Source organism: Taudactylus pleione, unplaced genomic scaffold (assembly GCF_031769625.1).
Source record: "Taudactylus pleione unplaced genomic scaffold, aTauple2 ptg000279l, whole genome shotgun sequence".
In the NCBI taxonomy this organism is placed as follows: domain Eukaryota; kingdom Metazoa; phylum Chordata; class Amphibia; order Anura; family Myobatrachidae; genus Taudactylus; species Taudactylus pleione.
Genome location: NW_028284681.1, coordinates 1,188,561 through 1,212,584, shown reverse-complemented (window position 1 = coordinate 1,212,584; position 24,024 = coordinate 1,188,561). Strand labels below are relative to the sequence as shown.

The following is a 24,024-nucleotide window of genomic DNA, read 5'->3' as shown; positions in this document are numbered from 1 at the left end:
TGGGTGACTGTCCTGCTTTACTCAGTCAGGACTTTGGTCCCATAACCAGGACAGTTGGGAGATATCACCCCACCTAACACTCCAGTTTGTGAATTGTGTGTTGTGTGCACCTCAAAGAAGTACTTGCAAAATTGCCTGTGTTCTTGCAGTGGATCGGAAGGGGTTGGAGAATTAAGCTGGGTACACACTGGCTGAAATTGAACGGCCGATATATCGTGTTTGCGTTGGCCAGTGGTACAGACGATATGTCTGTGAACGACGTTGTCTACAGACGTATTGTGTCCAAAATTAGAAGAAAAAATAGTGTGAGACTTCAAATGTGCACTCCAGGACCTTTGTGGGAATTAACTGCTTCCGTTGATAGTGGTTAAAATACAACCTTTATTAAATGTTCAATTAAGATCACATGCAAAAATTAAACTATAGATAGTAGAAATGGTGCTGAAAGAATAGAAAAAGTGTATGAATATTTAGATTAAAAATCCATTATGCTGAATTACAGTACTGGTTATTTTAATTGCTCTGTGTTGATTCACGCTTTTGTGTGTCCCTTGGTTAGGACAGTCTGCAGAATCATATAATGTTTAATACTCAAATGTTCACTTCGAATTAATAGATATATGTTTTATGTGATTTGTCAGTATAGTTATGCAGTACTGTCTCTCCTAAACACAAGTTCATTTGTTTGTTAATACAGTATCAGAGCAAATTGTAACATTGTGAACTATATATTATTTCAATGTTACTGAGGTCCACAGATGATATTTAATGTTACTGTCTCTTTTTCAGGTTGATATTTGAAAGAGATAGAAATATAGAAGAGGGGATATTGCTTTGTGGATTTCTGTCTGTGGAAGCAGGTGGGATAATTACTGGCCCAGCAAAATAGATGACCTCAAAGATTAAAGACATCCGCAAAATATGACCGGTTGGTGGTACTTGAGGAATAGGTTTGAGTACCCCCCTACTTTAAAGGCAATTTCAATGTAACTTACACAAAATAATTACCTCATACCTCTTTTATACATTTTTGCAATAATTGTAGCCTGATATATACTTATTAAATCACAGAAGTGAAACCCATGGAATATGTCTGGAGCAGCAGTTATTGTAACTCTGGGTAATGTTCTCCCAGCCATCACATCTGTTACAACAATCCAGTAAGGCCATTAGATGAGAATCACTGAAGTCCCCTCTCAGGTTTGTTCACAGGTAGTCCCTGAGCTGTGGTGAGCAGTTTGAAAATAAGCTATATTGCAGGATTTATTATACATCAAATTCCCATTATGCGTTTGAAGTGGAACACAGGCTGGCACCTATATCGGTCAAACAGGTAGTCAGGCTTTAGGCTTCCCTTCAGATAGAAGTATAACAAACACACACATATGTAAACCACTGTCAGTCAATTATTTATTAGTAACATTACATATTATTTTGGATGTCAGCCTCCTGTACCTTATAAACGCTCTAACATTCAAATGCTCCATCCCAATGACATTTACAGTTGCAAGGGATGAGAGATGTACCACAGTTAAGGAGAAATAATATACGAGTCCTCTCGTAATCACCAACCCCTATGTAGGGGGAGGTAGAACTAGCTCTGCTGATAGAGAAACCGTTTTTGCAATAAGACAAGAAAGGCTCCCTGGTAACAGAGAATGGATTGTGCTTGTGTAGCATGGCACTGTGCACAATACTGTGACCAAGTGCTGTTCTCTATGCTCTGAATGGAGTATACGGGAACGTGCAACACTCCGATTGGAAAAGCAATCTAAACATTTAAGGCAAAGATGGAATTAAACTGATGTGCACCCTATAGGGCTATTCACGATAGTATACGCAGCCTCCTTTAGTACCTAGTAAAAAGTTAAACCTTTAAAGAAGAGAAGGAGGAAAAGGAGCAGCTGCAAGGCGTGAACTGTGACCCCGTATAGCTCATGAAGCCCTGCTCTCATTTTACAGAGCTACTACAGACATCCATCCAATGGGAAGCTCTGCTGGAGATGGGGCCTGTAGTTGAGTGGTGGGCATAGTTCTGGATTACAATAGCCCCCCTCAGGGCAGACCTTGGTTCGTTATACAGATGGTTAATGAGAGGTCTCTCCCCAGGTTAGTGGGTGTGCATGTCCTCCATGTTGTGCTGCAAATCAACCGTAATGATAGACAAAGTCATAACTACTGGGCTCTTTGGGGATAGGAGGAGGCACCTCCGGGATCTGTATGTTCTCCAGATCCAACAGGCGCAGCTTCATCTCCATACTGAGCAAAGTGTCCATGTCACTGCGGGTCAACTCACTGCTCATCTCTCTCCCCAGGAGGGCATTCACACCATCAATCCAGATGCAATACTTAGAGGAAGAGAATAAGGTAGTACACAGGTCAAATGTTTATTCAGAGTTCAAAAGAAATATACTAACAGTAAATTAATAAAAACAAGCTGTATGCACTGTAGATTTTGATATTAATAAAAACCACAGAAGTTGTAGTAGTAATACAGGGGTTGCCAACCAGTCCGAGGCAAAGAGCCAAAAAATATCTGTAGTCAATGTATGATTCTATCTGGGAGAAAACTGTTGAGAATATATCTGAACACTATTGAAGGAATAAGTATAATTTACTATTATTCCATTGTTTCCAGAGCCATCTCATGTTTCTAATTGGTTTTTATTTGTTTATATATATTTAAGAGTGTGGTGTTACGCTTTTTCACTTAGATTACTGAGGAGGCAGCAGGTTTTAAGAGCACTGACGAAATACCCTTATTTTGTATTCCAAGTTAAAGAGCCGACCAGCAATCCTGGTTTTCAATAATTTTTGAATGCCCCTTATGCAGTGCCCCCTGTAGTAGTGCCCCTTATGCAGTGCTCCATCTGTTGTGCCCCCTGTAGTTGTGCCCCATAGGCAGTACCCCCAGTACTTACCTCATCACATCACCATACCCACGCTGTCAGGGCTCCTGCTGACTGGATCTAAATAGATCCAGCACGCTCCTCAAATCGTGGGTGACGTCATCCGCGCACTGCATCACTGGCCTCTGAAGCAATCAGAGGCTTCTTTAGCCTCTGATTACTTCAGAGGCCAGCGTTCACAGTTGCGGTGGGGGTCTGCGTGGGCCCAAGCCGCATCACATCAACAAAAGAGCCGCGGGTCGGCCACCGCTGGTGAAGTAACTTCACTAGCAATAAAAAATAAACACGTATCAAAAATCAGAATAAACTACTTTATCTGAAACAATGACGACTCTGGATTCCACCGCTTTCTTTTCTGTGTCACTCAGAGCTCACAGTATTCAAAAGTGAACAAAACAAGAAAGACTGTGTAATACTATTAGATCATTCAAAGTGCCTATGTGAAATGCAAAAAAATAACACCACTAGGTGCAACCTCTCACTTCATTTTCCAGATTTTCAGGCTACCACCCATATAAAAGGTAATGTTGGACAATTTTGAAGTACTGGATAATTGTGTGACTGTTTGCATACTTTTTACAAGGCCATTCTGCAACATACTGACGTTTGGTGTAGCGCATAAGTACTATCATTGTTGTTTTACAGTAATATTCCTATTTACTTCCAGCTTGCGTAGATTTTTTTTTTTTGTATTTATTTCCTTAAACCATGCAGGTTTATGCCAAATACATATTCTGCTGTCTCATGGTTACTACTGAAAGGGAACATGGAAACCGATCTCCTTCTACAGTACACAGCATAGGTAAGAAGAGGTTCTTCAACCTTGGCCCTCCAGCTGCTATGGAACTACCCATCCCAGCATGCCTTGCCACCGTTTTGCTATAACAGCATGCTAAAACTGTGACAGGGCATCCTGGGATCTGTAGTTCCATAGCAGCTAGAGGGCCAAGGTTGAAGACCCACTCTACCCAATACCCCACTGATAAATATACAGCAGGTAGAAAGGTACACTGCATAAATAAGATATAAACAAAAGGCTACACATTGTTATGTAATACTGTTTTTTACAGTTATACACTGCTAAAATATTTAGTAAAAGTAACTTCTAAGCAGATCAGGCTTTATAAGCAAAATGTCACATTGGAGGTCTTTTGTAGTGTTCCCGCTAGGTTGTTTTAGCGGGGCGCCATGCCATGCCCAATTTCAAAAGGGCAGAATGTGCCTGCCCCCTTGGTGGTGCCCCGCTAAAACAACCTGTCATGTGCCGTCCCCACCCGCGGACCGCAGTGTCCCGCAGGTGGGAAAAATAGCAGTGCAGCAGGTGCCCGGCATCTATTCAGAGAGACAGCAGCGCTTGGGGGAAGCCAGGCATGTCCGTAAGTGCCGGGCATGCCCCCAAGAGTGATGAAAAGGGGGTACTTATTAAAGCCACGCCCGTTTTCTTGTGATCACACCCCCCTTTTTGGGCACACACAATGAGTGCCCTTTTTTTAGGTCAGGGCCCCCTACTTTTAAATTCTAAAAAAACCTGAACCCTGTAAACGTAGTTTTATTTATTTGCCTCGTATACGCACAGGTGTGCGTACAGTCTCAGCGTTTGGAACTGCCCCTGGAAAATGGCAATTGTTCTGTTTTTGCAAGAGCAGCTGGAAATGTACACAATGTAAATACTAAAAATGTCACGTCCTGCCTGCGGACACTTTCAACCACCCTTCATATATGTCAGATTCAGGTCCACATAAAAAAACTGCGGTTTTATCTAATTTAGTGTAATTAAATAAATCTATAGAATTTAATGACATCTGGACTGTATACTTTACTGTACAAGTGTTACTACTTTACATTTTCTACTTTACAATTAAATTCTCTTGGTAGGAATGTGCCTATAAATGAACTTAAATGTACAAAGCGTGCTGGTAAGGTGCAAGACGTGCCCAACTGAAAGAAAATGCTGTGTCAAACTCCATCCACCTTCATATAGATGTATGATGGCCTCTGCGGTTTTCCATCTAACAGTGACTGTTATTAAGAATGTAGCCTTTGTATAGCATTTAAATATCTTCACTCTCAAAACAAAGTGTATGTATGGGGGCTTAAAATGAGACACGAGTGCGCTTAGCCCATATTGGGCTATAGCATTTCCCCAAACCATACCCATCATCCATAAGAACAAGCAACATTTTCCACCCCTGTCGATGCCACATTTTGACTCACTAATTCCAAGGGACAATTTACACAAACACAGGTGAATGATGTTACATTATGTCACAATGTGACCAAACAAACTTTACCTCATACTTATTTGGTGCAATGAAGTTGAGAGTCTCATCTGGGTCATATAATATAGAGAAAGCTAACTCCAACACCTCCTACATAAAGGAGAGAGATATATGGTGAGGCTGCCTCGGAGAGAGAGGACTATAAAGCATTATATATACATCTACAGAAACCTTGTTCTGTTTCAGAGCGCTCTTCTCCTTCATGTGGGGGCAGTCCTTTCCTGTGAGCACAGCTTTAATATCAGCAACCGGAACTAGGAGTATAACACACAGTGTTACCAAGAACATAGAGTACACCTTGTACAATACATCTAATGCAGAATACAACATTAGCTTTGGTCTCGCCATCTGCAGTAAGCCCGATGGCCTCTAGATCTAGTTTGTACAGCAAAATGGAGACAAAAATGTTATTTCCTTTTGCAGAGAAGTTATTAAGAGATAGAGGGGCGTAGAGTGCATTTGCAGGGACACTTTTACTGTGCAGATGGGAACAGCTGTTTACATTTTGAAAAAATACTTTAACTTTGCAACAGTTCAGAGCTTGCGGTCTTTCTGATACATCCTATTCTTTACATAGGACCCATTTTGCACCTCAGATCCATGATAAAAATGCTACAAATACACACAAAGGGCTCAATGTAATAGCTTGTAATCTTCAGCCGCTGTGGGTATCTCCCTGTATTTTTTTTAAAGCGGCAATCATTTTACAGGCTAAACCAAGCTGGTTTGGCCTTTAAACAGATTGCCACTTTAGAAATACGAGGAGATACACATAAATCCTTGCAGCAGCTGAAGATCGCAAGCTATTACATTTAGTCCAACGTGTCAGACGTATATGGACAGCCCCAATATCCCCTCAGTGTGATGATTAATTCAAGCCTTAAATAAAGCAAAATAAATAGAGTAATATTGTAGGAGGCTAATTTATGGAAAGGGCTTTTAGTATTGACAGCTTGCTGGACCTTCATGTGACACTTGCACATTGCTCCTCTCATGTGCAGAGACCAAGGATGCACCTGGACGTGTCCAGCACACTGGTACAAAACCAAGGCATTTTGCTGTGCACATTCAGCGTTCTTAATAAAAGAGTCCCCTAGTGTTAAGACAGTATAAAAATAGAGGCCAATAAAATAAGGCTACAAGAAGTTGTTGTTAGGATTACTTACTCTTCTCCTGCAGGGATTCATATGGCACCTCCCCTTGTACATTGTCTTCTAGATCTCCATAGTGCAAAACTTTATGATTTAGAGCCAGGCGGCAGAACCAAAACCTCTCTAAAAGAAACAAAACCATAAGCCAAATACCCAATAAATGGTACATTTTAAATCAAGTAACATTTTAACTCAATATCTCCCTCCCCACCACCAGAGTGGTCACCTTGCCTCCTGCGGTTTCCAATCTTGCGGAAGCTGCTTCCTTCACATAAGCGGTTCAGGCGTTGCTGTTTAATTAATTCCAGAATCTCAGGTTGAATTTTCTCCCGCAGTTCACTAAATCAGCAAACAATAGATTGCAGTTATGAAAAGGGAAAATAAAAGGACATAAAATTGTTCCCCCCCCAACAGTAGGTTTTACGTGATAGCTTTAGGAGCACTATAGAAGATACATATACTCTGAAATAGGGATGACAAATAAAATACTTTCTGATAGTTACGCACACAATAGGTGGGGACTGGAAGTCGTCCTGGCTCAGCCTTTCAGACTGACGAAGTCGGAGGATTTCAGTATAACTCAAACTGCGCAGCTTGTTTTTCAGTTGCTCCAAAGAGTTGGGTTTGGAGGGGAGAGCACGGGTAATCTGCTCCTTTACCACCTGCATCACCTGAAATACAAATTGTGAGAAAAAGGACAAAGATTCATTTAACACCTGATGCTATGTGCACAAATGTACTACAACCCATTTTAGGCAACCATATGTTTGCTTTCATTTTGGAACCCGTACTAGGAAAATTACAGCAATAAAATGATTGGCAAGTGTCAGCAAATTAGTTTTAATGTATGTCCACTGTCTGGATTCAATGAAACTGCCAAGAAGAAAGACGGAGGTTCTATAAGTTCAGAAATATGTGCAAGTCACACCGATAGTAGGGTCATATAATCTTTAGAAGATTCCAGACACCAAAATATTAAAGAAAGAAATAAACTTTTGCTGTTATAATATTCCACGTAATAGAACTTTAATAAAAGGCATTACTATATTTTCCTCAAATACCCATATTATTTCCTTGTATATTGATCAGTGTTCTAGCTGGAGCTGTAATTACTTCTTTCTAGTAATGTCTTGTGAACCTTGCCTGGAGCTAAATTACATTTCACAAATATGGCATTTACCCATAGAACTGTTCAAGTCGACAAACCTTGTTAAAGTCCTCAGCAGTGGCTCGCATCTCTTTCCAGGTCTTGTTAAGCAGTTGGATGCAGATACAGAAGAATTCCTCAAATGACCTCTCATGAGTGAAGAACATAGGATGGTAATCATTACGACCTTCATTAGCTGAGTGACAAAAACACCAAAGGTTCTCAATTACCTATTATGTTAGTAGGGTATGGCAATTAGGAGTCAGCTATTATTATATACTAAAGATTATATATAAATTATATATCAGTAACATATTAAGCAACACCTAACGGAGCATTCACATCAGTTCATGCTCCAGTGGAGCTTACCGTCTAGTTTATCTACAATACAAACAGAAATAAACACGAACATTATATTTTGTGGAGTGGGATAAAAACTGGAGCACCCAGAAAAACAGTAGATAAGGCAGAAAGAATATACAAGACACCAAACAGATGGTGCCCTAGTCAGAATGGTACCAAATATTCCAGCCCTGTGATGCAGCATTGCTAACCATTGTGTCACCTGCAGATAAAGGACAAGTGAAATTTGTTTTCCTTACGTAGTTCTCCAACCTGTAGAATCTCACATAACATCTTGGTCAGTTCTATGGCACTGCGCCCAAATGGACATTCATGTTTATCTTCTCTACTGCTGTTCTCCAGCACAATCTGCAAAAGTTGTGAGTGGATGTGAGCAGATAAAGTTGCCACTGGTTTCAAATTAATAGAGGAGGTCATTTTAGTCAAAATAAAAAGTTCAAATAATAGTAAATAAATTTGCATGGAAAAAATGACAGGAGGAGAATTGAAATAACACTTTACTATCCTTAGACACTTTAGTAAAAGATACATTGTACACGTTCTTACAGAATTAAGGCTCATCCAGAGGATCTACTTAAACAACGTCTTTCATTGCAAAATCATCAGGGAAATTAAGCCTTTTTCAGACATGAGTTTTACAAAGTATATGTGGTATTCCTTCAAGGAAACAAATCAGTAGGTAGTACAAAGTACATGCCCCAAACAGCTGCAGTGAAGGGCAATGAAGAAGGGACTCACCCGTACGTATGAGAAGGGCAATGAAGAAGGGACTCACCCGTACGTATGTGTCTTGATGAAACTTTGCCAGATACAGCATGTTGTCAAGAGCCAGCATACCAGGTGGTGTCTGAATGAAATCCATAGCAGGGTTCACGTGATTCTGAAATAAAGGTAACTTTAAGCATGGCAGTTTAGCTGTTCCATCCAGGTGGTAAAATTTAAAGAGTGGAGGAAGGGGTGAGTTCACTGTACAAGCTATATCCCAAAGGCAATATGACAAAAATGTGCTATAAGGATCAGCTTTGGGACTCTTCATAATTTAATTAAATTTATGCCACATTACTTCTGGAAGGCAAAATTTAATTAGGATTTAAAGGAGTATACTATATGAAATATGCCATTACCTTGCATAGTCTAGGGTTTAACATGTAAATGTATGTGCACTTTCTGCATATTTCTATAGTAACCATGGTAACTGTCCAAGAATGTCAATTCAACATTTAGTATACTGCAGCAAAAACAGGAAGTTGCAGAGTAAATTACAATTTACCATTATGGACTTGCTAACTTAACTGCAAATACTGTTCTACGGCTACAAGGTAATTAACATTATTTACCATCATAAATCACTCAGCAAACATACAAACATATAAATGATACAAGGTTTCAATTAGTCATTGTATATGTGGATATGTGATTTTCATCCTTTTAAATTCTCCTAAATCAGTTAAGATATTATCAATTTCCTAACAATCAGGAGAACAGTTTATAGGTGACACACTTACAGTCATTTATAGAACATAAAGCATCCTGTTAGGTGATTAATAAAGTGTTATAGATTAGGGCTCTGATAATCACCTACATGTCATTAAAAAAGTTGTAACTTGACTAGTACACTCACAGTGAAGCCCAACATCTTGTAGTCTTTGCTGTACATAGCTTTGCGTTTCTCAGTACCACTACCAGACACACCGCTGCCATCAGACTCAGCATCAAATGCAATTCTTCTTAGCTCAAATATAATGTCTCTCTGAGCCTAAATAAACAGAGGAACATTAGTAGGATATAACACCAACTGGTATCATGCTGGTAAATGTTGTTAAACATAGAATAATAAAGTTAAGTACCAGGCTGCTTAGCTTCTCTGCCTTTTGTCAAACATCAGGTGTAGATACCCATGTACGCTGTGAGGCTTATAGGCGCCCCCAGTAGGCGATGGGCTGTGAAACACAACATCTTATGGGCCATCACACTCCCCATGTCCATCACCCTCTCTTTAGAGTAAAGCGGAAGATTAAAAGGGAACCCTAGCTTTGCATAATAGTCTCTGCAGACCCATGTCCGTCCTGGGGATAGGGAGGAATGGGGCCCATTGGGTGCATGCACGTTTTCAACTAAGCAAAGAAATAATTAGTCCACCATGAGTTTCATTCATGGTTATTCATTAGCAATGGTTGGGAGGCAAAGAAAGTGATTTGTGTCACCTGGTCATTGGGGTCCATTTTGGTCATCATTCGTTCCTCCAGAAGATTAAAGGTTAGCACCTGTAGCACATATAACTGATGCGCCATTTCAGTCTTAATTGGTCGGTTTCCTCTGATAATATGCTAGTAAAATGCAATAGAGGAGATACTGTAAGTTAAGTAAAACAAAAGAATTGTACAAGTAAAATATTAAAAGTTATAATGGGAAAAAAAAAAGATTAAACAGAGCTAATTATGAGGAGACCACAGGGTCACAACTAGAGATGGTGACACAATGTGAAGAAGATTTAACTTGGATAAACATGCAGCCATATGTACTTAAAGGTGCCTACACACATAGCGATGTGCTCACAATCCCACGATGTGTACGACTTCTCCCTGAACTCTACCCGGGAGCTCCCCGGCAGCCGTGGGCACGATTTGGTCTGAAAAAGCTGCCAATTTGACACACGATCTATCGTGCCTCCTAAACTATCCAGTGCATCGTGACTTGAGATCGTTAGATCTGCCCAACAGCACGGCAGATCTGAAGATGCGATGTGCGGCCTGCGGGGACGCGCATCGCATCGTGATCATGAGTGGGGACTCACGATTTGGGCATATTTTACACGATCTGTCGTTCCGATGCGTCGGAACCAGCCAGATCGGGTAAAATATCGCCATGTGTGTAGGCACCTTAAGATATCAACCTTTTTGGAGACCCGTTTCACTGAAAAGAATGTAATGCCAAAAATTATCTAAGCTATAGCAATCAGATAATTTTCAGACATGTCTAAAAGCACAGTCAGCAGTTCAATGCTGTTGGCCTGTGTGTGTGTTCATCTGCTGACCGCACTGACAGGTTTCCATCTACTCTGACTGTTCAGAACTCTATTCAAATTGGCCACCAAGTACATGGCCAAACTGGAGACAGAGGGCCTGATTCAGAGCCGGACACTCTGACCAGAGCGCTCGCTCTGAATCAGGGCCCTCCTACATGAAAATGGAGCGGCCTCTTGGACGCTCGCATAGCTGTGGGTGACCACCCACAGCTATAGCGAGCGTCCATGATGATGGTCGCGATGGTCAAGTCCATCACGACCATCGGGCTTGCGACGGAGTCCCTGCGGTAGGGTCTCGCTGCCGCAAGCCCTGGAGTGATTTTGGCTCTATCAGAGCCAAAATCACTCCCACTGACATCACTACTGATGTCAGTGGGGCTGACTTCAGACGGTAGGCGTTAGCATGGGAACGCCTCCGTCTGGCAGCCACGCCCCCGGCACGCCTACCAAAGGGGGCGTGCTGTCAATCAACATCGACAGCACGCCCCCTTTGGTGTGAGACCCGGAGCGACGGCTATCCCGTTGCTAGCCGGGTCTCGCGCATGCGCACGACGGAGCTCCCTCCGTTGTGCGCATGCGCAGTAGGGCACCATCGACCCGCTTGCAAGTGTCCTGCGCTCTCGAGCGGGTCTGAATGACCCCCAGAGTTTAGCACTCAGCCACAGGATCTGTGTGGCCAATATCAGCCACAAGACATAGAGAACCAATCTGCAAGACAGTAAGAACCAGGACTACACTGGAGCTGTATAGGGAAGAGGAAAAAAAGGGAGAAGCACAGTGTTCAACATATCTCTAGTATCAATAACTAGTCATACATCACTCACTCGGCTACCAGGACACAGGTATTACTTCCCCTTTTTACTTACATTAAGAATAATGGATCGAAGGTGCTTCTGTACAAAGGCATTTGCCATTTCCTATATAAGGAAGAACAGAAGAAAAATATGTAAGTCACACATACTAGAGAAAATATATATGCAAAAATGGAAGGTGTCAAGTTGGATAGAAGAAAAAAAAAGCTAGGAATAACTGTGGAACATCACTACAACAGCAGTAGAGGCAGAAATAGAATCCATGGATAAAGAACAGGAGGACAACAAGAACTCCCAGGCTCTGCCCTCCCATGGTACTCACACTAACAGGAACATCCATGAGATTCTGAGGCTTCTCCTGAGTGCACAGCGCACACAAACAGAAGCAGAGACAGGAGTTAAGAGCAGACAGCAAACAGCAGGACACCACGGGATAATTACACAAAAACACACACAAAGACATAGAGTTAAACTTGCAGCATGCTTGTAGGATCTATGTGGGACACCCACCTGGCGTTTGTCCTCAGGAGCTTTGAGAAACAGAGCATTGATAAGTGCGATGGCATATGTCTGGATCTCCTGGTTACAGCTGAGAGAAAGATAAGCATCACAGTGAACATTAGACTATAAAGCAGTTACCTTGTGTGGTTATGCTTTGCTTGTATTGCTGGGTGAGGAAAGGTAGACTTACACCTGCAGGTGACAAATAAGTTGGCCCACGGTGATTTCCTCAGCAATTTTAAGGTACAGAGCCTGGCTGTTTAACACCATACTTTCTAGTATAGCTAAAGACCGCTGGAGGATTGAGACGTCCACTGTTGTCTGAGACACATATCCTGCAATCTAAAGAGAGAGAGACAAGGATCTATGAGCAACCTAGGCCCTAGAAAGTTATGAAAGCTTCAAAGCCTCAAGAAGCCATTACAGAGGCTCCCTACAATGTTAGAAGCAAAAGCATGTCATTTTAATACAATTTCTCTCTCTCCACTGCTTTCAGCATCAGTTAAGGATCATTGGCACCATTTCAGACAGGGATCATTGGCACCATTTCAGACAGGGATCATTGGCACCATTTCAGACGTAAGCTGGGGCTCCTACCTGGGTTTTTGAACACAGATTGAAGCCAAATTTCAAGTAAACGCCTTTTTAGCTCACAAAAATTAGGTCATGAAAAGTGGGGGGTGACTTGGGTGCTAGGTGGAGACTGCATTGCTTTAATCATGGCCGATGACTTACGACTGTGTAGCCTAAAGTTCCTGAGTTATTGTGGTTTTTTTGCGGTTTCACACGGAAAATGAGAGCTTTATGCAGATACTTATCCTGTGCACATTGCACAGTGTTATTTCAGGAGAAGGACGCAACTGACAGATATCAGCTCGCGCACCTCCTCTTTACTCGAGTGAGCCATATTGTCTGCTCTGCCGCCTGCTGATGAGGTCATCTGCCAGCGCTCAAACAGCCAACCAGCTCTTTTCAGCGTGACCCGGGTCTAAAAACCCAAGTCACACCATACACACTATAGACAACCTGGATCAGTCCCGGGAAAACCCTGCTAGCGAGAAGAGTCGCTGACCTGGGACAGTCAACCCAGGTCGGGTCCTTTCACACTTACACAGAACCTGGGTCAACCCCGGCAAGCCCCGGTAATTTCCTGGGTCAACCCGTATATCTGAAAGGGGTACTATACTACTGATAAATTCTTAAGATCAGACAAAAACCTTCCAAAGAAAGGATTATGTTGGACTTTGTAAGAAAGGACCAAATTATTCAGCACCTTTGCCTCTAAATATTTCATAAAGGAGTCTAATGCGATAAACGTTCTATTCTGCTAACCTGTTTTATGAATGTCAGGGACACCATGTCCCAAGAGACAATACCATGGTCCATTAACTCAAGGAAGGCTGTCAGTGTGAAGGCCAGCATCTCACTGTAACTGAGGAAGAAGAAGCAGTGAATAGGGGCACACATGGACTGGGGTGTAGTACGAGGGGAAAAGAAGTGATAAAATAGACAGGAAAATGCAGATGAGCTTCATATAGCAGAAAAGAAACATATACTATATTGCAGTCATACAGTAACAGGAGAATGCAAATACAATCATGACAATTGACAATTACAAAAAAAATGTAATATGGTGAAAAATAAAAAAAAGCAATTACGTATGTGCTAAGTCATTAATGTAAAATTCAAATAAATAAAGACAAAAAAAATACAAATGGATTTCAATTAAATACATCTGTTTTCATCTTTAAAGATACTATACAACTGTTCGACAGTGCTTTTTTTGGAGGATTTTATGTTGGTGACACACCATTCTTTTTTTTGTGTTGCGTCTTTTTGTTTGAAAAAGAAAAAAAAAAAATCAGAATCTATTGGGAAGTATGGGGACATGAAAATATTGCAGAAGACAAGGAACATATAACCTATAAACAACGCTCTCTAACAAACTTTTCCAAGTGCAATACCATAAGGGCACAAGAAAAACTAAGCAACAACGTTACATTTTCTGAAAATAAAAGAAACTACTAATTTATTATATAGTAAAACAGACGCATTTCGCTCTAAATTTTGAACATCCATTTGTATTGTTTTAATGTGTGGTAAGTAGAGAAAGCTGCAGATTTTGTACAAGGCTTTGTGAAGACTTGGTACTGACTGTGACAAGAGTTTAGCGCCACCCTCAACCAGTCGAGTAAGAACAGTCACCCCTTCCATATTGATGAACTCTGTTGCAAAAGTAGTGTCTGCAGAAAGCTTTGCCAGTTCCTTCATTGCCTCTAGTCTGGAGTCCATACTGGAGCACTGAATCCTTTCCAGAAGCTGCCGTGCTGCACGGGACTGATCACAAAGTCAAGGTCAGTGTAAATGCGTGGAAACATAAATGTGTAGTTTGGAGGAAGAACAAATAATATAACAGAACGATAAAGAGCATTTTAGATTCAGTAAGAATTTATAGTTTGACAATACTAGGAGGGCATAAGTTGGAGGGACAAGGTTATTTATCACTTACCGGAGATACAGCCAGGCGTAAAATGGTTCCATTCTTTATGTCACCACGAGTCTGAAATACTATAAAGAGTCAACAAAGAGACATAGCCCCAGCACCAAAATAAATACAGACTTAAGCAACACGTCAATAACAAGCCACACAGTGGGGCGCATTTTCTTACCTGCTCAGTTATATACAATTGCGGGCCATCTGCATAACGAAATGCATAATATTCAGGGTTAGGCAAGGACCACCTGAGTGATGCAAAAAACAAGAGATATGGTAAGAATTACCTTTGTTATATCTGTTTCTACGAGGTCCATAGGGTCCACAGGGTTGACCTTGGGGTATAGCTGGATCTGGATCCACGGGCACCACGCAGTTAAAGCTTTGCTGCTCCCAGGATGCACAGGGTCCATCCTCCTATATACCCCTGGGTGGGGCAGCCACAGGCAGCCACAGGCACATCAGTTGGTAAGTAGCCAAGGCCAGAGGAGATAAAAACAGAGAAGGAAGACTGGAACACACAAGAACCATACTCACGGAAAGGGAGACGGAAAACCGATGACCAGCCACATAGCCTATATGAAGCCAGGTGCGTCAGGGTGGGTGCCCTGTGGACCTCGTAGAAACAGAGATAACAAAGGTAAGTTCTTACCATATCTCTTGTTTTCTACTTCAGGTTCCATAGGGGGTCCACAGGGTTGACGTTGGGGATGTCCCAAAGCAGTACAACTAAGGGCGGGCTGTGCTGAAAGGAGAATCGTAGAACCGTAGAAAAGTCTGTATGGAAGACCAAGTGGCCGCCTTACACAGCTGAATAGCTAGAGGCGCCACGGACAGCAGCCCACGAGGGACCCACAGACCGAGTGGAATGAGCCTTAACAGAGGCCGGAACAGGTAAACCCTCCTGTGAATAAGCCTCACAAATAACCAAACGAAGCCAACAGACCAAAGTTTGTTTGTTGGCAGGCCAACCTCTCTTGTGAAAACCAAAAAGGACAAACAAAGAATCAGACTTCCGAATGGAACTAGTCCGGTCCACATAAACTTTGAGAGCACGGACAACATCTAAGGAAGCCTCACCAGCCGAGAGATTAAGCGACTGAAACGCCAGCACAACTATTTCCTGATTAATGTGGAACTTAGAGACCACCTTAGGAAGAAAACCCGGACGGGTGCAAAGCACTGCCCTTTCCAGGTGAAAAGTTAGAAAAGGAGAATGGCAAGAAAGCGCTCCTAATTCTGACACTCCCTGGGCGAAGCAATTGCCATGAGTAAAACACAGTCTTAAGTGTCATCCACTTGAGTTCCACCAACTCTAGAAGTTCAAATGGAGGACCTTGGACTGCCCGAAGCACCACTGCCAAATCCCAAGGATCCACTGGTAGAACAAAAGGAGGTTGAATCCTGAGAACACCTTGGAAAAAGGTGCGGACATCAGGCAGAGTAGCAATCCTACGCTGGAACCACACAGAAAGTGCAGACACATGAACTTTCAATGAAGTGAGGCGTAACCCTAGGTCCAATCCAGACTGAAGGAACGCCAAAATCCTAGAAACACGAAACGATCGAGGATCGTAGTTTCTGGACTCACACGATTGAAAATAAGTACGCCACACTCTCTTGTAAATCCTGACGGAAGCAGGCTTGCGCGCCTGTAGCATTGTGCCGATTACTGAACTGGAAAAACCACGGGCCCTTAAGACGGATGTCTCAAGAGCCACGCCGTCGAGGTCAGACGACCCAGATCCGGGTAAAGGCAGGGCCCATGAGAGAACAGGTCCTACCGTTGAGGCAGAAGAAACGGAGCGTTAATGGAAAGGCCTCGAAGATCGGAGTACCAGGGATATCTGGGCCAAGTCGGTGCCACCAGCAGAAGCGTGCCGCCGTCCTGTTTGAATTTCCGAAGGACCCGAGGCAGAAAGGCTATCAGAGGGAAAAGATAATGAAATGTCCATTTCACTGACAGCGTGTCCACCAGGCTTGCGCCGGCGTCTCTTGTCCTGGACCAGTATGCAGGCAATTTGCGATTGTGACGGGAGGCCATGAGGTCCACCTCCAGCAGTGCCCACTTGTCCACGAGCAGTTGAAATACATCTGAATGAAGGGAGCATTCCCCGGGATGTACGTCATGACGGCTGAGGAAGTCCGCTTCCCAATTGAGAACTCCTGGAATGAAGACTGCCGAGATGGCCAGAAGGTGGCACTCCACCCAAGACAGGATGCGTGACACCTCCGACATTGCTGCTTGACTGCGAGTCCCCCCTTGACGGTTGATGTACGCCACTGTGGTGGCGTTGTCGGACTGAACTTGCACTGCCCTTCCGTGCAGAGCATGACCGGACAACTGGAAGGCCCTGTACACGGCCCGAAGTTCCAGTATATTGATGGGAAGAACCGCTTCTTCCGCCGTCCAGCGGTCCTGAAGTGAAATTGGAACCAACACTGCCCCCCAACCCCGGAGACTAGCATCCGTCGTGAGCAGAACCCATTACGGGATCCAAAAGGGACGGTGAGATGATGTCTGAAGCCACCAAGACATCGACAGGCGCACCTTCAGGGACAACACAAGCAACTGAGTCCTGATTCGATGTGGTAACCCATTCCATTTGGATAGAATCAGCCCCTGCAGGGGCCTGGAATGAGACTGGGCATACTCCACCATGTCGAACGTCGACACCATGGACACCAGAACTCTCATTGCCAAGTGAACAGACACTTGGGGAGTCTTTAGACAACTGCTCACTCGTAGTTGTAGGGAGGAAATCTTTTCCGGAGTCAGAAAGATCCTTTGCTGACGAGAGTCCAGAAGGGATCCCAAATTAACCATCCTCTGTGACAGAATGAGGGAGTACTTCTTCCAGTTTATCAGCCACCCTGTGCGCTTGGAGACTAGCAATCGTCAGGTGCAGATGTTGCAAAAGTACCTCCGGAGAGCATGCCAGCAATAAGAAGTCGTCCAGATATGGCAGAAGCCGTATACCCTGGCTGCGCAGATGGGCAGCCATGACAGCCATAACTTTGGTGAACACCCTTGGAGCCGTGGAAAGATCAAAGGGTAGAGCCTGAAACTGGAAGTGAAGCTGTTGTATAGCAAACCTCAGATACGGCTGGTGTGAAGGGGCTATAGGAACATAGAGGTAGGAGTCCTGGATGTCCAGGGAGACCATATAATCCCACAGTTCCATAGCCAGAATGATGGAACGCAAAGTTTCCATCCTGAAAGTTGTCACTCTGAAGAATTTGTTCAACGATTTCAGGTTGAGAATGGGTCTATGTGAGCCATTGGGTTTCGGAACCAGAAATAGAGAAGAGTAGTAACCCGTCCAGTGTTGAGAAGGAGGAACGGGAATAGCAACCCCTGCTTTCAGCCACGACTCTATGGATTCCTGGATCTGCAAGGCCTTGGTCTTGTCCTGGGAAAGACTCGTGCAGAAGAACTGTTGGGGGGGTTTGCAATGGAAGGACAGGGCATACCCCTGAGAGACCACTTCTCGTACCCAAGCATCCATGGTGGAATTGCACCAGCACTGGGCGAATTGAGGCCCGTCCCATCAGACTGAAGGCTTATCTTCTGGCTTGGAAGCAGGGCGTCTAGTGCTCCAGGCCTGCTTCTTTAGTTTAGGGGCAGTCTTGGTTGACGACTGCCCCTTGGACTTACCCTGAGTCCGAAAGGCTGCCGTCAGAGCTTTAGAAGGCGCAGCTGCTGATGGCAGAAACGCCGATTCAGACTTTGCCAAGGTATCAATAATTTTGTCCAGGTCAGGGCCAAACAAAATCTCCCCATTAAAGGGGAAGGCCTCCAGGCCTTTCTTGGAATCCGCATCCGCTCTCCAAGAATGAAGCCACAAAGGCCGTCGAGCAGAGACTGCTGCCGCCGAAACTCTGGAAGTTAGAAGACTGGCATCCAAAGACGCTTTCCCAATATAGGAAGCAGCATCCCTCACCTGACCAACCAAAGCTCTCTGAACCTCCGGAGCTTCATCAGGAAGCGTATCCTCCAGTACATTGGCCCAGACACCCAAGAAATGGCCATGGACAGACGGGCCATCACCCCAGAGAGAGAATAAATGGACTTTAAACAAGTCTCCACTTTCCTGTCCGTGGGATCCTTTAAGGATGAAATGGATGGCATTGGCAAGGTAGCACTCTTGATCAAGTGAGTAAAGTGAGAATCCACCGCTGGCGGTGTTTCCCACTTCTTGCAATGACTAGCAGGGAACGGATAACTACTGCTTAAACGTTTCTGCGGCTGGAACCTCTTACTAGGCGACTGCCAGGCCTCCGCCATATGATCAGTCAGCTGTCAGATAAAGGAAAAATAGCCGAAGTCACCTTTGCCTGTTTAAAATTTGGATACTTGGACTTAGGGGCGGGGGCGTCATCCTCTATATCAAGAATGGACCGCACAGCCCGGCACATTAATGGTAGATTTCGTCTCCACTTCCGGAGCAGGGGAATCTGAATCAGAATCCTCATGCAATTCACCTTCATCCGAGGACAAATCTGAGTCTGATAGCTGCGCAGACTGGGATGACGTAAAAGTGCGCTTTGATACCTTGTGAGGCTTGTCATTACGCAACATGGTTTAAAAAGCCGAAGAAGAGGCTGCCAAACTCTGGACAGTATTGGAGAACACATCCACCCACGGTGGGTTAGCTTGCGGAAGACCCTGGAACGGAATGACGGACTGCTGCGTCATCGGAGGAGACTAAACATACATAGGGAACCCCGCATATGGATGAACTGTCTGAGGCCCAGGGGGAGACTGCAATAATTGCAGTACACCCAGAGAAGGGCGGATGGCTGGTTGGGGTAACCCCCTATGGGGGAGCGCCAGGCGGTCCGCGATGGAGGCCAGCATCTGCAAAAATACCGCCCAAGCAGGATCCTGTCCCGAAGTTGGGGGGTTAGAGGGACCAGGTAACTGACGACATCTCACACACCCCATCCTGCGATAAATCCTCCATATTTCCCACTGCAGCGCAGCGTCTGCGGCTCCCAATTTCCTCATCAGACATGCTAACAAATAGATATATGTACCCATATATATATATATATATATATATATATATATATAGCAATACAACAGGGAAGTACTTGGTGCGCCCACAAGTATGCAGCACACAAGCCCACAAATATGGCACCGTGTAGCACACAACCGTATGTGACCGACCTCACAAATACATGAATTTATATAAAAGTGAGATCCTTGAAAAGCCCTTCCCACACACACCTGCCAGGGCTGTCGGAGAAGGAAAGGGATAGTTATAGAGTGACAATAAGAGAAAAAAGCAGATACAGTCAGCACTATCAAAAGTCACATACAGTGCAGAAAGTTAATACTCACTACACCTTGTCACTACAATCAACCGCCCAGATTCAGTGTCTGGGAGGGCTATAGTGCTGTGTACACTGACCTTTTGCCGGGGAGAGGTACACAGGGGGATCCGACCACACACTGACTGGAGAGATATGCGCTGCACACCCAAGAAAAGATGGCCGCTGGAGACCTCAGAGGAGGAGTGGCCGTAGGAGGAAGCAGCTCAGCGTCGCCAGACCTAAGCGGAAAGGCGCGCTGAGCTGAGGGGAGGAGCCGCTAAACAGGGAAGGCTCTCTCTCCTGGCTAGCATTTAACCCCCGGGACACCGGTTCCCGCAGCCGGCATCCAGTGGTCCCGCAGGGTATGCCTCCAGAGGGGGGAGCCCGCCACCACTATCTAGCGCCTCCGGTCTATCCCCAGAAACCGGAAGCATGTGACTGCATAAGGCATACCGCGGGTCAGCGCAAGCTTACCTGATCCCCGGCACTCCGGCAGCAGTCGAGGGAGAGCCCAGAGCCCGTGCTAGTACAAACTCTGGGGTCCCGCCACAATCCTCAGATCTGTACTGGCATCACGGCGCCAGCGGGGTGTAGGAGCGGCAGCTTAGACGTCCAATGGACAGTCTGAAGCTGCCTCTCTGAAGAGTCACAATAAAAATAATAAAAGAACTCTAAAAATAAGGTTAGGGGCTGCCAAGCAGCCCCCCTGCGCTAAGATGACTCGTCTCCGGCCGGGCACCAACTAAAACTGATGTGCCTGTGACAGGGTATAGAGGAGGATGGACCCAGTGCATCCTGGGAGCTTCAAAGCTTTAACTGCGTGGTGCCCGTGGATCCAGATCCAGCTATACCCCAGGGTCAACCCTGTGGACTCCCTATGGAACCTAAAGTAGAAAACAAAGGTCCTCATTCAGAGCCACTCGCTAGCGGCAGTACGCTCGTTCCGAGCGATGTTCACACATCTGCGCATGCGTACTGATCGTTATACGCATGCGCAAACCAGTCAGTGCGGCCGAAATTCATGTGCTCGCAATATAGCGAATGCCTGCTATTTTGAGTGACAGAATGAGGCGTATGTGGGTGGTAACAGGGGAAGGTGCTTGAAAATGGGGAGTGGAGATCCGAACGCAGGCGTGCTTAAAGGTCAAAACGGGCGTTTTAAGGGAGTGCATAATTAATCCAGCAGCGTCATTGACCACGTCACTTGGTTTTTTTTAACTCAGAACTGCTCGCAAAATACTGGTTGAAAAAACCAACCACAAGAATAGCGAGCAGTTCATACGCTGGTCGATGTACTCGATTAATCTAATAAATAGCGGACATGACGTATGGTGCGAGCGGCCAGGGGGCGTTTTTAACAAATAAACGAGCGTATGTTTGGCTCGCTCGTTCAGACTTAGAGGTGTGAACAGACTGCAATTTGCGAACGGATCATTTGAATAGCCACCCCTTGTTTTTGAACGAACGACTGCAAATAGCGAACGGGTCTGAATCAGGCCCAAAGTTTTTTAAATCAGTTTTGCATATACAGTATATATATTTGTTTTAACCATTTAACATAATTTTTCATGGTGAGCAATGGTTTGGAACTAAAGTCCGCTTTTAATAGATTGTGCTACCATGAAGCGAGCACAGTGCATTCACACAGTGACGAATCCGATAAACCATTACGGATGTCTTCTCATCACCATTAGCAGTCCAACAAGTGCTCTTCTTTTAGAATACAGGCAACAGATCAAATAGACCTTACATAAAGTGCAGTTTTATAGATGTAGGCCTTCTCAGAGGTAATATGCTACCTCCTTAAAGCTCCATCACCTGAAGCATTATAGCCATGAAACCCTTCCAGTAGCCAAAGGTGCTTTTGTGTGCAACTGCTTTTCCTAGGGCTCATGGGATAGTGTCAGTCTCGGTCTGAAAATCATCTGCAAGGAGACATGCTCTTGTGTTTGGAACAGACAGCAAACTAGCAAATGTTGTTCATGTAAATGACAGTAGAAGACCAAAATAAGAACCTGAAAAACAACATGTTTTAGAAGGACACAGCCAGTTTAAACTGTCATTATACAGACTTATTTATAACTCAAAACCTCTGCAATCCTTCACTCACAAACAGCTATCTAGTTACAGCTGATCTACCTTGGGGTAACTGTTTTTACAGTCTATTATACTAGAATATAAATATGTACATATAACCATAGCAAAAGGAGAGTTATGGTAAAACTTACCCTTGTTAACTCTCTTTCTTTGAAGTCCATAGGATCCACAGGGGAGGCAATGGGGAGTAGTAGGTACCTGGAGGACTGGATACCAACAGCAAAACTTTTCAATCCCAGGATGCTTTGGTCCTTCCCCCTATACCCCGCCCACAGTATGATGGCAACTCAGTTTTTAGCAAAGGTGCTAAAAAAGAAGAAAACTCAGTTTTGCTAACAAGCACAAGACAGAAGCAGGATAGGAGAGAAGGAAGAATGGTACACTGAAGAATCACACTCTCACAAAGAGAAGGAAACATTTGACCAAGAGAAGAAACCCTGTGGAAGCCAGGAGTGTCAGGGCGGGTGCCCTGTGGACTCTATGGACTTCAAAGAAAGAGTTAACAAGGGTAAGTTTTACCTTCGCTCTCATTTTCTTCTTCAGGGTCCATAGGATTCCACAGGGGAGCTGAGAGGAGAACCCTGCGCCCGAAGGAAGCATCCTGAGAGGCAAATGTATCAAAGGCATAGAACCTAAGAAAGGTGTGGAGAGATCACGTAGCCACCTTTGAAAAAAATGTTCAGCAGAGGCGCCACGCCAGGCTGCCCACTAGGGACCCACAGTCCACAGTAGGATGCGCAGATACTGTAGCTGGCACAGGAAGGTTAGTCTGCATGTAAGCCTGTGAGATAGTCATGCAAATCCATCTGGCCAGTGCCTGTTTGTTAGCTGGCCATCCATATAGGATGAAAAGGGAGTCTGATTTCCTGATGGAACTAGTACGGTCCACGTAGATCTTTAGAGCATGGACCACAGCCAAGGAGGCCTCACCTGCCGAGAAGCCTGCTGATATAAAGGCCGGAACCACAATTTCCTCATTAATATGGGAACGAGAAACCACTCTGGTAAGGAAACCCGGGCACGTTCTAAAAACAGCCCTGTCCCGATGAAAGATTAAAAAGGGTGAGTGACAGGAAAGCGCCCCTAAATCAGAGACCCTATGGGCAGATGCTATAGCCAGAAGACAGTCTTCGCAGTGAGCCATTTGACATCCACTGATTCCAAGGGTTCAAATGGAGGTTCCTGAAGTGCGTGGAGCACCACTGACAAATCCCACGGAGCCACAAGAGGGACAAAGGGAGGTTGTATACATAGCACACCCTGCAGGAAGGTGTGAACATCTGGTAGAGGAGCAATTATTAGCTAAAACCAGATCGATAGAGCAGAAACGTTCACTTTCAGAGAAGCTAGGTGGAGGCCAAGAACCAATCCAGCCTGTAGAAAGGCAAGTATTCGAGAAACCTTAAAAACGTGTCATAGTTTCTAGGGGCACACCACTGGAAATATGTATGCCAAACCCAGTAAGAAGTCCTGGCAGAGGCCTGTTTACGAGCTCTGATCATGGTCTGGACCACAGAGCCAGAAAATCCCTTAAACCTTATGAGGGATGTCTCAAGAGCCAAGTCGTTAAAGACAGACGGACCAGGTCCGGATGTAGACAGGGACCCTGAGACAACAAGTCTGGTCATAGAGGAAGTTGTAGAGGAACATCTATGGAGAAACTTTGTAGGTCGGAATACCAATAGCGTATGGGCCAAGCCGGAGCTATCAACAGGACTGTGCCCCCTTCCTGCTGAACTTTCGAAGAACTCCAGCAAGAAAGGATACTGGAGGAAGAGGTACGTCAAATGGAATATCCACTTCACCGATAACGCGTCCAGGAAGGCTGCGTTGGGGTGCTTTGTCCTGGCTCCATACACTGGTAGTTTGTGGTGGTGTCTCGAGGCCATTAGATCCACTTCTGGTAGACCCCATCTGCCCACTAGAA

General features: G+C 44.5%; 1 protein-coding gene across 4 annotated transcripts in view; it reads right to left on the bottom strand.

Moving 5' to 3' along the window:
* Positions 1-1,393: 1,393 nt before the first annotated feature.
* Positions 1,394-24,024, bottom strand: part of ELMO2 (engulfment and cell motility 2) — a 57,132-nt gene continuing 34,501 nt past the window's right edge. For 3 of the 4 annotated variants that reach the window (XM_088481897.1, XM_088481895.1, XM_088481896.1), the window contains 19 exons: positions 14,857-14,929; positions 14,697-14,747; positions 14,343-14,524; positions 13,520-13,619; positions 12,378-12,529; positions 12,197-12,275; positions 12,009-12,044; positions 11,741-11,791; positions 10,054-10,176; positions 9,471-9,605; positions 8,625-8,729; positions 8,089-8,197; positions 7,546-7,682; positions 6,847-7,010; positions 6,566-6,678; positions 6,355-6,462; positions 5,360-5,442; positions 5,201-5,278; positions 1,394-2,348 (listed from right to left, as the gene is read on the bottom strand). In XM_088481897.1, the coding sequence (XP_088338023.1) occupies positions 2,148-2,348; positions 5,201-5,278; positions 5,360-5,442; positions 6,355-6,462; positions 6,566-6,678; positions 6,847-7,010; positions 7,546-7,682; positions 8,089-8,197; positions 8,625-8,729; positions 9,471-9,605; positions 10,054-10,176; positions 11,741-11,791; positions 12,009-12,044; positions 12,197-12,275; positions 12,378-12,529; positions 13,520-13,619; positions 14,343-14,524; positions 14,697-14,747; positions 14,857-14,929 (2,080 nt within the window). In that variant the 3' untranslated portion in view covers positions 1,394-2,147. The remainder of the gene's footprint in view (positions 2,349-5,200; positions 5,279-5,359; positions 5,443-6,354; positions 6,463-6,565; positions 6,679-6,846; positions 7,011-7,545; positions 7,683-8,088; positions 8,198-8,624; positions 8,730-9,470; positions 9,606-10,053; positions 10,177-11,740; positions 11,792-12,008; positions 12,045-12,196; positions 12,276-12,377; positions 12,530-13,519; positions 13,620-14,342; positions 14,525-14,696; positions 14,748-14,856; positions 14,930-24,024) is intronic. The other variant, XM_088481898.1, reaches the window with a different exon arrangement.